This window comes from Geotrypetes seraphini, chromosome 9, assembly GCF_902459505.1.
Source record: "Geotrypetes seraphini chromosome 9, aGeoSer1.1, whole genome shotgun sequence".
NCBI classification, from domain to species: Eukaryota; Metazoa; Chordata; class Amphibia; order Gymnophiona; family Dermophiidae; genus Geotrypetes; species Geotrypetes seraphini.
In genome coordinates this window covers 18,199,476-18,215,120 of record NC_047092.1, presented here as the reverse complement: position 1 = coordinate 18,215,120, position 15,645 = coordinate 18,199,476, and the positions used below count along the sequence as shown (strand labels likewise).

At 42.3% G+C, this 15,645-nt stretch overlaps 1 protein-coding gene across 1 annotated transcript in view; it reads right to left on the bottom strand.

Annotated features, from left to right (window-relative positions):
- The window catches only part of SND1 (staphylococcal nuclease and tudor domain containing 1), a 1,352,488-nt gene that overhangs the window by 230,482 nt on the left and 1,106,361 nt on the right, over window positions 1-15,645 (bottom strand). The window contains exon 18 of the mRNA XM_033959404.1: window positions 2,267-2,408. Within this exon, the coding sequence (XP_033815295.1) occupies window positions 2,267-2,408 (142 nt within the window). The remainder of the gene's footprint in view (window positions 1-2,266; window positions 2,409-15,645) is intronic.

The window sequence follows — 15,645 nt, the reverse complement described above, 5'->3', positions numbered from 1 at the left end:
AATAGGATGCGCACTGCACTCCCTGAAAGTAGCCAATAATAATAATAACAACTTTATTTTTATATACCGCAATACCCCAGATAGTTCAGAGCGGTTTACAGAGGAAGAGATTGTATACAGACAGCGATAATGCAAAAAAAAAAAAAAACTTTCAAAATTACATTAGCGTGTTAAGATTAACCGAGTTTATCTGGGAGCGTTTTAGGAACGCATCACGGCAGAAGTGGCGTCGGAGAAATTTGTCAGAGATAAGTTTTGATTGACTTCATGAACTTTTGATAAGAACGTGCGTTTGAAATAAAGTTGGAATGATAGCGTTCGATCAAAGAATCTCTTGTAGATACAGCTGTCATCGGTATATGTAGAATGATCTTAGTTGGGCTTGAACCAACACGTCAATGCACGCGCAACCCTCAATTTTCTCTGAAATGTCACTGCATCGCATGCAAATGTAGATCAGTGTGTCTTTTAGAGCTGGGTTTGACTTGCAGCCCTAGTGGAAGTGCACCGACTGTGAGGGACGATGGTAAAGGTAAACACGCTCACGGCTCGGTAGGAGTTGTACCCTATGCTGCATCGTCTCCCCTGTAGAAACCCATCCCATCCATGTGTGCGTCACTGTCAAAAATGTTTTCAGGAAGGATCCTGCTATTTAGTGCACCTGCCTGGCATGTGTTAATCAATCAGCGCTCCTGGGAGGACTTATCGACGCATAAGGACAGAAGCAACCCCTCAAAGGTCCAGGATCTGGAGCAGCCAACTAGGCAGCCTCTATTTCCCTTGGAATTTATAATAATTAAAGCACGTTAAGGTGGCTGCAAAAGAAGAAACAATGAAAACATGTCCAAGACTGAGCTGCTCCTCTTCCTCCGTTCTCCATCTCTGTAGATGATACTGTCATCGTTCCAGTCTCCTCTGCTCGCAACCTCGGAGTCGTCTTTGATTCCGACCTCTCATTTTCTACAGACATCCAACAAACCGCTAAGGCCTGTCGCTTCTATCTCTACAACATCTCTAAACTTTGTCTTTTCCTCTCCCTTGCCCACACTCTGGTAACTTCACGCCTAGATTACTGCAATCTATTTCTAACTGGACTCCCGCAGTGCCGCCTCTGTGCAAAACTCCGCTGCACGACTCATCTTCTACCAACTTCGCTACACTCATGTCACCCTTCTCCTTGAATCATTTCACTGGCTCCCTATCCGCCTTCACATACAGTTCCAAGCTCCTATTGCTGACCTACAAGTGTGTTCATTCTGCTACCCCTCAATATCTCTCCTCTCTCCTTACACACCTCCCAGAGAACTTCGTTCCTCAGATCAGCTGCTCTTAGCTGTACCCTTCTCCTTCACTTCCAATTCCAGACTTTGTTCCTTTCATCTAGCTGCCCCTATGCTTGGAATAAATTGCCTGAGTTTGTCCGCCATGCCCCTTTCCTTGTATGAAAGTAGACTTTTTAATATAGCCTTCAATCCATAACCCCATTCATCACTGCCCACCAACTAACCATTCCCCTTAATTGTATCCATGACATCCTATTTGTTTGCATTGTATGTTTAAATTGTAAGCTCATTCGAGCAGGGACTGTCTTCATGACTCTGTGCAGCGCTGAGTACATCTGGTAGCGCTATAGAAATAATTATTAGTAGTAGTAGACTGACCGAGTTGTCCTTCATTGACATATGTAATATAGTCAACTCACTGTTCCTCCAGGGAAGTTTGTTTTTCTAAAAGCTATGTACACTACTGGGTCAGGAATACAGAATCAATAGACAGTAGAGAATGACACGTGGACAAATTTGTCCCCGTCCCCACAGGAACTCAATTTCCCATCCCCGCGAGTTTTGTTGCTTTCCTTGTCCCTGCCCCATTTCTGTAAGTTCTGCCTTAACCGGACAAACCTCAAACACTTATGATTTTAAAGCGTTTGAGACTTGTGCAGATGAGGATGGAACTTAGGCATTGGTGGAATGAGGCATTATGACATCACAATCTGAGCTCTAGAATGTTGCCGCTTATGATTTTAAAGCGTTTGAGGCTTGTGCAGATGAGGACAGAGCTTGCAGGAATGGGGCAAAGACAGGAAAAGAACTCGTGGGGACGGGAAAATGAGTTCTTGCGGAGTTGGGGAAAAATTTGTCCCCATGTCATTCTCTAATAGTTTCCAAGTTTCTGTGCTACACAGTTGCAAGAGGGATTAATAAGTGGCCAATGTTACCTAGAGGTGACCATAACTATCAAATGCTGAATGCTAGAGCAAACTCACCCGTCTCCACATCTTGCACATAGAAATGCAGGTCATCCGTGATCTCCGTCACAAACACAGGCTTGTAGTTTGTGGTCCGCTCCTTCTCCTCTACCACTGCAACCACTTCCTCCACTGGCTGCTCCTCATAGTTGGACCACACCTGAGAGAAGAGGACACACAACAAGACAACGAATGATCAGTCTACTGTTGCATTGAACACAGAGAAAGCAGGAAGCATGGACACACTTCAAACACGAACAGAGGAACAAAATAATTATCAGATTACAATTTATTTATAGTGATATTCTTATTGCTAGTGACAATGAAGATAGAGAGTGGGGATTTTGGAAATAGTATCTGTGTTTAGTTGGCTGGTATTATCTTTTGCTGCTATCGAGTTGGTATTCAAAGGATGTTACATGTTTCGCCGGTGGCCAGTGAACATATAACATCCTTATCCATTGATTTTCAGATAGTGGCAAGCTGAAAATTTCTCTAAGTGGCCTGACATTATTCGTGTGGCAAACAGGTGAAGGTTTGGGCAATGCCAAGAAATTATCTGGATAGTAGTGATGTTGAACTGCTATCTGGATGCACTACAGGTTTAATTCATACGTCCTGAATAGCAGGCCACAACGGCAGTCATTACATGAAAGGACAACACTTTTTTTTAATAGGCACCTAGAATTATATGGCCATTTTTAGCTTGTGTTACAAAAGCATCATGTGTCTGCTTAAAAGAGGATGTAACATATGCATGTACATGTGAACAAGTCACCAAACCAAAGAGGAAATGTGAATTGAATGTATAGGAAGGGAAAATCCAAATACATATATATGAAATCCCTTCTCTGGACAAAGCTATTTCTTCTTTAAACTGAAAACTACAAAATTTCAAAAGTGCACTTCTCATAAAGTTACCTGCTAAATGCTCAGAGACCCGGAGACTCTATGAGACATTTGAACTCAAAATAAGTCCCACCGACCAATCATTGCATGCACGTATCTATAACTTATTTGAGTGAACTGGCGACACTCCAATGTGTTCAAAAAACGTTAGCAAAGCTCAGATCTTCTCTCATTCTTGAAGGGACCCAACATGGACCATGTTTCGCTGACTGTCTTAGGGAACCCCAATTGGAATTCTAATGTTAAGAGCACTGGGTCCCAGTGTACTGGGATGAAATGGGAAAGGGATTGGGATTTACCGGTATATACACGTCTCCCTCCGTATTCGCGGTTTCAGCATTCACGGTTTTGATTATTCACAGTTTTTAGCTTGCTGGCTCCTCCCCCCCCCCAAATTACATCAGCTTGCATAGAGAAATCGCTGATTCCAAGCATTTAAGGAGAAAATCGCCGATTCCCAGCACTTTCTTCAACCGTGTTTTGCCTCTCCTTCATGAACAGGCCAGGTCTACCACCATGTTATTCGCAGTTTCACCATATTCACAATGGTTTTTAATAGAAAACAGCGAATAACACATGAAAAAGTTATTTGCGGTTTTTCTGTATTTGCGGTTCTGTTAATCCCCTATCACAGCGAATACGGAGGGAGAAGTGCAATATCTTTTTGCAGTTCTACAGCCACACTCAAAACGGTTTACATAAAGATACTTCAAGCATTTTCCCTTTCTCTCCCATTGGGCTCACAATCTATGTAATGCACCTGGGGCAGTGGAGGATTAAGGCCCAAATTCTGTAACTGGGGCCTAATGCTAGGCACCTATTTCAGAGGCGCCCATCTAAATTGACTAACAAGCTCAATTAAGCTTTTTAATCAGCAATCATTGAAACCTAGGTGCCTATCAAAAAAGAGCGATTCTGCAACAAGGCGCCTCTAAAAATTTAGGCGGTTAAATTCAGATGGGTTCTTGAAATCCTTTGCGGACCTGCTTAAGGATCATGGTTGGCTGGAGAAGGACTGGTTTTCTTATCTTCAGCTTTCCTCCTATGTACATTCCTTCTCCCGGGACGCCCTCACAGATCGGTGCATGGAAACCATCTCAGAGGCCCTAAGTCTGACTGCGCAGGACATGATTCCTCTGAGATTTCATCATCGCCATCTCCAAAAGCAGTTGGGCGAACTTTCCAATGCATCTTATGCAGAAAAATGGTCCCTGGAACTTTCCTGCACAGTGACAGCGCATATGATTAAGAGAGGTCTTCCTGGGACGGCACGCTTGACACCTTGCGTGCCCTTGATTGAAATGAACTTTAAATTTTTGCTGCGTCTCTACAGGTCTCCTGCTTACCTCTTTCGAGCCAAGATGTGTGCATCGGCACAATGCCTTAAATGTTCTTATTCCCCGTCTACCCTTGGACATCAGTTTTGGTCCTGCCCGAGGGTTCAGTCCTTTTGGCTACAGCTTCATCGACACATCCAGACAATGTGGACTTACAACTTTGCCCTCCGCCCGGAATTGTTGTTTACCTTGGACCATCTTCCTCTTCCCCATCCAAAGGGTTTTCGGGGTTTTATGGCTCGCTCGGTGTTGTTGGGGAAGAAGGTGATTTTGCACTGTTGGATTTCTTCAGATTCCCCCACCTTGTCCCACTGGCGTGTCCTGATGTTACAACACGCTTCCATGGAACGTTTACAATTCTCGGACTTTGACTCTGTGAGGGGTAAAGCTTTTAGTTTTTGTTGGGAACCATTCTGGCTTACGTTAACCCACAGGGCTCGTAGTCATCAAATTTAATGTTTAAATTTCTTTGTGGCACTATATGGAATGGAGTGTATTTTGTTGTATTGGAACTGGTTTGGGGGGGTGGGGGGGAATGGGTGGGCGTTTGGTTCTATGGTGAATTTTGGGAGAATGTCTGTATTCAACTGTTTCGTTGTACACCATGTCTCATGCGCTTGTGTGTATTGTTTCCTTTTTGAAAATTAATAAACATATTAAACATAAAAATTTAGGCGGCCTTCAAAAAAAAAGGCGCTATGCAAGTTAGGCGTGGGCGTGGCTACATGTTAGGCGCCTTGTTGCAGAATCGCTGCTCTTAAGCGGGCTTAAGCGCTCAGCTAGCCGCCTAACTTTTAGTTGGGCCTAGAGCTGGCCTATTTCATGGGTGCCTCCAAAATAGGTTCCGCTCAGCGGGATTCAGTAAACAGCCCCCAATTTTACTTGAATCGCGCTGAACAGTGCCTAATCAGGCGTCTAACTTTTGGGCGCTTCTTATAGAATTTGCCCTTAAGTGACTTGCCCAGGGTCACAGGGAGCAGCACAGGATTTGAACCCACAATCTCAGGGTGCCGAGGGTGTAGCTCTAACCACTGCGCCACATTCTCCTCCTATGCTTGGAATACGAAATCCTCCTCAAATGAAGAAAATGTTCTGATTTTTGCTAATTTTTAGGGAATATATTGTGGAGCGTCGCCAGTTCACTCAAATAAGTTATAGATACTTTCAAGATCATTCACGGCATCCTTCCGCCCCTAATCCCTCTATCCTTCCTCGCCCCGACACCAACTACCACCAGATCTGCCCACAGACATAAACTATCCTTCCCCTCTCTACACGGCATCCTCCACGCAGGTAAACTGGGTAGATCCCTCCTCTCCAAAATCACCGGCCTCTGGAACGACCTCACTGTCCCGCTGCGGAACCTGGACTCCCTCCAACTATTCCGAAAACAACTGAAAACCTGGCTTTTCTCTAGCATATAATAATCTCTTCTCCTGATTACATCCCCTCTTTTTATGCTTTGTAAACTCTTTCTCTTCTCTCTTCCCATATTTTTTGAACTCTGTAAACCGTGTTGAGCTCCACTTCAGTGGAGAAGATGCGGTATATAAACCTAAGGCTTAGTTTAGTTTAGTTTAGATACGTGCATGCAATGATTGGTCATCGGTGGGACTTTTTTTGAGTTCAAACGTCTCATAGAGTCTCCGGGTCTCTGAGCATTTACCAGATAACTTTACGAGACGTGTACTTTTGAAATTTTGTAGTTTTCAGTTTAAACAAGATATAGCTTTGTCCAGAGAAGGGATTTCACATATATGTACAGCTAGTGCACACATATATGCTAGCTTAATTTAAGAAGTTTAGGTTCTTTTGCTTTATTCCAGAAAGTTCTGGAAACTTTTTTGTTTGCTAAACATTTTGGAAATTAACTATTTCAGTCTACTTTTTCTTGTCAAATTTATGTATTATGTTTTACATTATTGTAAACCGAATCGAGCTCCTCTTGGTTGGTGACTCGGTCTATAAAACTCAGTTTTAGTTTAGTTTAGCTTGCGCTGTGTATACTTTTCGGAGTGACACATATAAATCATTTTATCATATTACTCTCAGCATAAATACTCAGTGCAACTGACTATGACCCTGATTCTATAAACATTGCCTAGTAGGAACTAACTCCTGGATGCCATTTGGTGTGCCTCTGTCAATCAACCGCTAGACGTCATTTACAGAATCATGCATAGCAGTGTCTAACTTGACTTAGCTGCTGGTATATTAGGCCAGGGTTTTGCTAACACAGACACCCTACTGACGTCTAAGTCATACCATGCCTATTCTCCGCCCCTAACACAGACACCATGACACCTAACACAGACACCCTACTGACGTCTAAGTCATATCATGCCTATTCTCCGCCCCTAACACAGACACTCTACTGACGTCTAAGTCATACCATGCATATTCTCCGCCCCTAACACAGACACCCTACTGACGCCTACCACAGACACCCTACTGACGTCTAAGTCATACCATGCCTATTCTCTACCTCTAACCATACCTACTCTGTGGGTAGATGCCTCAACTTAGGCGTTGCTAGGTGCTGCACTGAATTCCACATGCAACTTCAATGATCTTTTTAAAGTAGCTTTTAATGGCATTGTCAATTAAAATGCCAATTAAGCTAATGACGACTTGCATGGCCATTTCGTCTAAGTTTCACGAATCTTGATGCTTAGTGGTGCCTAACCTAGGCACTTTATAGAATTAGGGCCTATAAGGGCAACTCTTTACAAGTCCACTGCATGTGAAAAGTTTAATCAGGAGAATGATGTGCTATGATTGGATGGTTAGGTCAGGTGACTGTGTTCACAGACTATAAAATAACTTTAAAAAATATAACATACGCTCCATCAAAGATGCCAAGTAAGTCAGAGCGATGGGATTGGCTTATGTGAGGGTGAGATCTACTAATAGCATGCTTTATATTGATATTTATATATAGACAAAATATTTGAGTTTAAACAATGCTCTCTTTTCTTGGAAAAAATTAAGATGCACATAAAACTTTAAAGTTATCTGAAATATTTTTGGTAGTCAAGAAATTGACATTTAATGGTAGACCAATGACGAGGGTGGAGCATAAATCTCATTGGTTATAAACAGCTGAGCTTCTGAGTGGCACCACTGAGGTTTGTTAGAAAGAGATATTAAATGGTCGATATGGGAACATATTGATTGGGATTATGCTAAGAATGCTAGTGCATGCCTCTGTTAAGTACAAGCAATGTGTCTTAGTGCTATTTAGCTTATCCACACATGCCAATGAAATGCCAGAGCACAACCACCGTTTTAACACGAGACAGTAAGCACAAAAAGGTAATTTGTAATTGGGAAGAGCAGAAGCAGAAATGATACCTAAAAGCACATTTCAGATCCACACAGAAGGAAACTAAGCTCAATTCCATGTAAATTCAATTAGGGGAAACAAAATGAATAAAGCAACTCAATTAATAATTTTCTTCCACAAGAAAATATATCTGGTTATTGTTGCAGATAGTAATGGTAAGAGCACTATTGCAAACTTTTTTATTTCGAGATGCATTCTCTTCCACTTAATTTCTATCCTCTTAAATTCTTTTCTATTTAATTTTGCGCTTTTATAAACATTCAATATATCTTATCCCCATCCAACATGTTTTTTTCCCTAACCCCTCTTTCTCCTTTTCCTACTTACAATGTAACTTTACCCATCCATTCCCTCTTTCCTCACTGACAAGTCTGTCTTGTTATTGTCTTTAATGTTCACTATATATTATTTAAATTATTTAATACTTTTTGTTTTCAATTGTTTCTACTCTTATCTATCAATTTTTTTAAATCTAATGTAAACCGTCCAGATATTTGCTTGATGGTCGGTATATTAAAATCTAATAAACTTGAAACTTGAACTTGCACGACTGCTATTACAGAGGACTTATAAAGAAGAGACTTAAAGGAGGCAAGCAGCTGGATAGAAGGAAACAGAAGGATGGCAAGAGAAAGGATAGGGAAATGCCAATTCTGTTTTGTAGATTTCCCTCACAAGCAGAATTGTGGGACACTCAAAAAAACAACCAAAACAAAACTGCAGAGAAATGTACAAGGTGCAGGAACTTGTTCAATAAAAATCATAAAAACATATATAGAAAACATCAATAAAATAATTGTATCCAAAAACTGGTTCTGTTTGTCACTCGTACCAGACCCAACACGGTCTGTGTTTCAAAAAAAACACTTCTTCCTCAGGGGTCCAAGATGTTCAGTACGTAAAGTATCAGGAACCAAATGGAATGAATCAAACAAAATCTCTGACTGAACCTCGTCCAACGGCTCCAGTTAACCCTTTATGGTAGGTCTGGCGACACTGGATACAATTATTTTATTGATGTTTTCTATATATCTTTTTATGATTTTTATTGAATAAATTCCTGCACTTTGTACATTTCTCTGTAGCTTTGTTTTGGTTTTTTGCTTTGCATCCTTACTGCAGTTCCTGTTGGTTTCTTTTTGCCTTGACACTCAAGAAAAAACCCCAACATCACTGGACAATCAAGATGGCCGCGGTACAGACGTCTGAGAGCGACGCTCCAGACATCTTACCTCTTTCTTAGAGATTCGGTGGCTTGCGGCCCGATTTCCTGACTGGGATGCCGAAGAGAAGGGGTAGGAGTGCGGCTGGTGCCTTGAGGCGCTCTGACATGCCCTCTCTCAGCAGACTCGATGATCTGTTGTGGCGGATGCAGGGTGCAGCATTGTCCACGTCGGAGAGGAGCCCGTTGGGAGCACCCGGGCGGAGCGAGGCTGGGGTTGTCTCTCCCAGACTTGAAACTACCCTAAGCTCCGACGTGCGAGCCCCATCTCCGCGACCTCGGTCAACCAGTTCTCCAGGGCTAGAGAAAAACCCGGAAAAGGGGGAGGTCCTTTCCCCTGAGGCAGTAAGATCAGTATTGGAGACTGTGAAAGCAGTGCTCCCTGATTAGGGAGCAGCTGCAGAAGAAACCGAGGTAGGACAAGCAGACGGAGGTGGATTCCAGCCAGAATCAGACCAGGACAGCCTTTCTTCTCAGGACGGTGAGCACTTCTACACCCAGCAAAGGTTACCGATATGGGAGAAACCAGCACAAGTAACTTTAGACTCATTATGGGATCTGATTGCAAATTTTACTAAAACTATCAGTCCCAATTTCCAATACATAGAAGGGAAATTGATCCAACATACTAGAGAGCTGAATGATTTAACAGCAAATTTGACTGTCTCAAAGGCTTCAATTCAAAAGCTTGATCAAGATATGCTTACACCTAAACAAGTGTAGGAGTCCCTAATTAAAGATAACATTAATCTCAGGAAGAAATTGGAAACACTTGAAAATAATTCCCGGAATAATAACTTGAGACTTATTAATTTTCCTAGATTAACTACGGTTACTCCTAGGGAAATATTGCAAGTTTCCGAGGAAACTTTACCACCATTTACTCAAGTGTATTACTTGCCAAATAAAGATGGGGCTCAATTGCAGGCTAAAATATCGATTCAAACACCTCTGAATGTTTCTGAAATTTTAGAAACATCAGATAGAGAGACAGCTGTACCTTCTACAATGGTTGTGACATTAGCTCTCGCAATAGACAAAGTATGGTTATTGAGACTTTTCTTCAAAAACAAATAGAAAGAGTTCCTTGGATGCAAAATACAAATGTTTCCAGATTTTTCTAGAGAAATTCAAAAGCGTCGTAGAGAATTTTTACTTTTGAAACCTGGAGTTACTTCGCTGGGAACGATGTTTTATTTAAGATATCCTTGCAAGTGTATTATTCGCTACCGTTCAGTTAAATGGTTTTTTTTAACCTCATCAGTTAACTGCATTCCTGGCTTTGTCTAGACTGGATAAAGAGGAGTCAACAATAGCTTATATAAGCTGTTCATCACGACTCAGTTCTGTCTGAAATTTGTCCTTTATAACAATTGATTTTTTTCCTTTTTTTTTTTTCTCGCTTGATGTAATCTTGGATCACATTTTGAGGACTTGAGTTGGGTTAGTGGTAAGAATTTTCTTTGATGTTGATTGTGATTCATACTGGATATAAATTATATCTCTACTGACCAACTTTCTGTACAAGTGAATACTTGAATGTAAATTTAAAAATCTTAATAAATAAATAATGTAAAAAAAAAAAACCAAAAAAACCCCCAGCAAACCAACATGCACTCTTGTGTATTGGAAATTGTATGCATCCATAATATGTAACGTTGCTAGTTCTTTATTATGCATGAGGGGAGATTCTAAAAGAGATTTCCCTTTCTACAATAATCAAGACCAAATCTATCTTTACAAAAGTACCAGAAAACTGAAGGAGTGTTATGTAAAACTGAGATTGCCCTCCTCCCCCCTGTATTGGTCCATTCATATTTTCATAGAATGTATTCCAGTTGGGGTGGTGGGTTTTTGAGGGGTTTTTATGAGCAGGGTTGTGGAGTCGGTACATAAAACCTTCAACACCTCAGGTCTGACCCAGCGGAGGCATTGCTTATGTTCTTATGGGAGAGGAGGAGATAGTGGATGCTGCAGATGGACCATTTGGCCTTTATCTGCCATCATGTTTCTATAACCATAAAGCTCTATGACATCAAAATGCAGGTGTAAAGAGCCTTAGCCTATAGGAAGAGGAGATGCAAATGTTAAGAGCCTTAGCCAATGCGCTTCCAGAGAGCGTAATAGGGCAGAGTACGGTACTGGGGTTCAAGAAAGGATTGGAGAATTTCCTGCTGGAAAAGGGGATAGAGGGGTATAGATAGAGGATTACTGCACAGGTCCTGGACCTGTTGGGCCACTGCGTGAGCAGACTACTGGGCACAATGGACTCAGAAAGATGTACTGAGGCTCCATACATACAACTAAGAGCCTCAGTAACAAGGCACTTTTTAGTTCCTTATCTTAATTTTGTGTTTTAAGAATTGGTTTTCTGGAAGACACTGAACTTGCATGATACACGCAAGATGTACTAATGGTAAAACTCATTCGCATGAAGGAGAATACTATCAGGCATCCTACGAGTTGGTAAACTTGGTCATTCCTTTCATATCTTTGTTAAAATAGACGTCAAGATCATTGGCTTTCTTTGGCCATATGGATCTCACATATTGACTTTAAAGATGTTGTACAAGAGCTTTCAGTTATTCTGATCTAGTTCCAACAAGATACAGACAACACATTCTTCTCTAATATTAACAAATTTATTCACATTCTTTACTGTACTTGTAGATTTTCCAGGATTCAACTTAGCAATGAGAAAATGGTTCATGTTGCTAAAACTAGACCTAGTCTGCTCATGAAAACCATCATCACCATCTAATATCAAACAAGTATTGGCTACACTTTTGAAGTCATCAGAAGAACAAATTTCAAGTTTGACGACATCACAATCAGGAAAGACAACAGTCGAGGAATCTAGTGCAACTCTAGTTGAGTTTGCAAAGGAACAGTTTTGTTGTGGAAGTCACGTACGAGGTCTGACAAGTTCGCAAACTTATACTAGAAAAACGTTAAGTGTATGGAATCTGATTTTATTAGTTCCCCTCATTTGGAGGCACATTTGCATGAACTTTGCTTCAATGTTCCTTTGGTGTTGGTTCAGAAAAATTTACAGGGGAAACAAAACCAAAAATACAAATGCACAAAAACAGAGTGGAATTGTCCCAGTCAGAATAATGCGCACAAATAAAGTGTCCTCCAACTCAACTGATAGTTCAAAAGCCTTTATTCATCCAAGGTTTCAGAAATTCATCCAATGACTCGACATGTACATGTTTCGGCCAAACTGGCCTGCCTCAGGAGTCTTAAGAGTCTTCTGCAGGTGTGTCAGAAAACATCATAAATGAAGATGCACATACCCTAAAAGTGGCTGCTAAATTGGAACTTGTAGAGCAGTGCTAAAAAACAGATCACAAACCGAGCGTCCTGCAGAATGCCTTGATTAATTTTTAAGAAATACTGTTAAAACTCAACATTGTTAAAATGAATTCCTCAGTCAAGAACTTACAATGTAGTCTGTAAAACTGATTTGTGCTAATGATATGCAGAGCTGATCCAATGACTTTCAAACCCCTGTGCAAGCACAGATACACTTCAATTCTTTGCTACTCATGATTTGCAAAGGCAAAAGTCACCTTCCAGTTACTGGCAGCACAGAAGCTAGAGGACAGAAACCTCAATGTACAGCTACCTCTTACAAATGATTTATGATACCCAAAACATCAGTAGCCTGCAACTAAAACATGCTAAAGGAAAGGGCAGATACTCTTGTGGCAGGAACATTGTAGCTAAGATTTCCAGATGACTTAGTATATTGCACCAAAGAGGCAGACAGTAGAGAGAATGACACGGGGACAAAATTTTCACCATCCTCGCAGGAACTCAATTTCCCCGTCCCGTCCCCTTGAGTTTTGTCGCTGTTGCTGTCCCATTCCTGTAAGCTCTGCCTTAATCGCACAAGCCTCGAACGCTTATGATTTGAAAGTGTTTGAGGCTTGTGCAGATGAGGACGGAGCTTAGGCATTGGTGGAATGAGGCATTATGACATCACAATCTGAGCTCTAGAATGTTGCTACTTAGGGTTTTAAAGTGTTTGAGGCTTGTGCAGATGAGGACGGAGCTTAGGCATTGGTGGAGTGAGGCATTATGACATCACAATCTGAGCTCTAGAATGTTGCTACTTAGGATTTTAAAGTGTTTGAGCCTTGTGCAGATGAGGACGGAGCTCAGGCATTGGTGGAATGAGGCATTATGACATCACAATCTCAGCTCTAGAATGTTGCTACTTAGGATTTTAAAGTGTTTGAGGCTTGTGCAGATGAGGACGGAGCTTAGGCATTGGTGGAATGAGGCATTATGACATCACAATCTGAGCTCTAGAATGTTGCTACTTAGGATTTTAAAGTGTTTGAGGCTTGTGCAGATGAGGACGGAGCTTAGGCATTGGTGGAATGAGGCATTATGACATCACAACCTGAGCTCTAGAATGCTGCTACTTGTGATTTTAAAGTTTTTGAGGCTTGTGCAGATGAGCTTTCAGGAATGGGGCAGGGACAGGAAAAAAATTCTCCAGGACGGGACAAAAATTTTCCCCGTGTCATTCTCTACTGGGGAGAACAGTATAGAAAATTGAATAAATACTGTGAAAAGCTTCAGCCTCTGATAACCAGAGCTGGTATTGTGACATCATAATGCCTTATTCCATTAATAAGAGCCAACCTCATCAATGATGTCACAATGGCTTGATTGTCTTACACTTGGCTCGCTTTTACTACATTTTGATTTCTAAAGTGGTGCAGTGTAGAGAATGACATGGGGATACATTTTCCCCATCCCTGCAAGTTTTGTTGCTGTCCCTGTCCCATTCCTGTAAGCTCTGCCTTAATCACACAAGCCTTGAGCACTTAAGATATTAAAGTGTTTGAGGTTTGTGCAGTTGAGGACAGAGCTTGCAGGAATGGGACAGAGGCAGGAAAAGAACTCGCTAGGTTGGGACGGGAAAATGAGTTCTCACGGGGCCAGGGAAAAATTTGTCCCCGTGTCATTCTGCTATGTCTCCTTGCATGCATGGGCTTATATAATTGTCAAGGGAATCCAACTTAGATAGCTCTTTACCACTCATTATTTAAGGCAGGGAGTCAACTGGTGGCCCTGGCTTCAACCTTCCTTGCAACACCATCTGGCTTCACTGACTTCATGTTGGCAACCTGCACTGTGTTTAACCCCCACCCCCTAGGCAATGAAATATCAGCAAAGTACATAAGAATATAAGAATTGCCGCTGCTAGGTCAGACCAGTGGTCCATCATGCCCAGCAATCCGCTCACGCGGTGGCCCTCCAGTCAAAAACAAGCCCTAACCGAGACTAGCCCTATCAGCGTACATCCTTGTTCATCAGGAACTTGTCTAACTTTATCTTGAATCCCTGGAGAGTGTTTACCCCTATGACAGACTCCGGAAGAGCGTTTCAGTTTTCTACCACTCTCTGGGTGAAGAAGAACTTCCTTATGTTTGTACGGAATCTTTCCCCTTTTAACTTTAGAGAGTGTCCTCTCGTTCTCTCTACCTTGGAGAAGGTGAACAACTTGTCCTTATCTACTAAGTCTATTCCCTTCAGTACCTTGAATGTTTCGATCATGTCCCCTCTTAATCTCTTCTGTTCGAGAGAGAAGAGGTCCAGTTTCTCTAATCTTTCGCTGTACAGCAGTTCCTCCAATCCCTTAACCATCTTAGTCGCTCTTCTCTGGAACCTTTCGAGTAGTACCGTGTCCTTTTTCATATACAGCAACCAGTGCTGGACGCAGTACTCCAGGTAAAGGCGCACCATGTCCCGTTACAGCGGCATGATATCCTTCTCCGATCTGTTCGGGATCCCCTTCTTTATCATTCCTAGCATTTTGTTCGCCCTTTTCGCCACTGCCGCACATTGCGTGGACGGCTTCATCGATTTGTTGATCAGAACTCCTAAGTCCCTTTCCTGGGAGGTCTCTCCAAGTACCGCCCTGGACATCCTGTATTCGTGCAAGAGATTTTTGTTGAATGTTGATATAAAGTGGGATAAGTGTCAAGTGTAGCGCAGTGGTTAAAGCCTCAGCACCCTGAGGTTGTGGGTTCAAACCCACGCTGCTCCTTGTGACCCTGGGCAAGTCACTTAATCCCCTGATTGCCCCAGGAACTTGCCTGCCAGGACAGACAGGGAAAAATGCTTGAGTATCTGAATACATTCATGTAAACTGTTCTGAGCTCCCCTGGGAGAACGGTATAGAAAATTAAATGAATGAATGAACTTCTAGAAAGTTACACGAGCATGTACCGTATTTTCTCACATATAACGCGCGCATTATACGTGGTTTTTACATACCGCGCATACCCTTGCGCGTTATACGCGTGAGCGCGTTGTACAAAATTTTTTTTATATAGTTTCCCCCCCCCCGACGTCCGATTCACCCCCCCCGCAGGACCGCTCGCACCCCCACCCCGAAGGACCGCTCGCACGCACCCGCATCCCCACCCCGAAGGACCGCTCGCACGCACTCCCACCCGCACCCGCACCCCCATCCTGAAGGACCGCTCGCACCCCCACAGCCTCCCGACCCCCCCCCATCATGTAGAAGCTCCTACCGGTGTCCTGCTGCTTCCTCTTG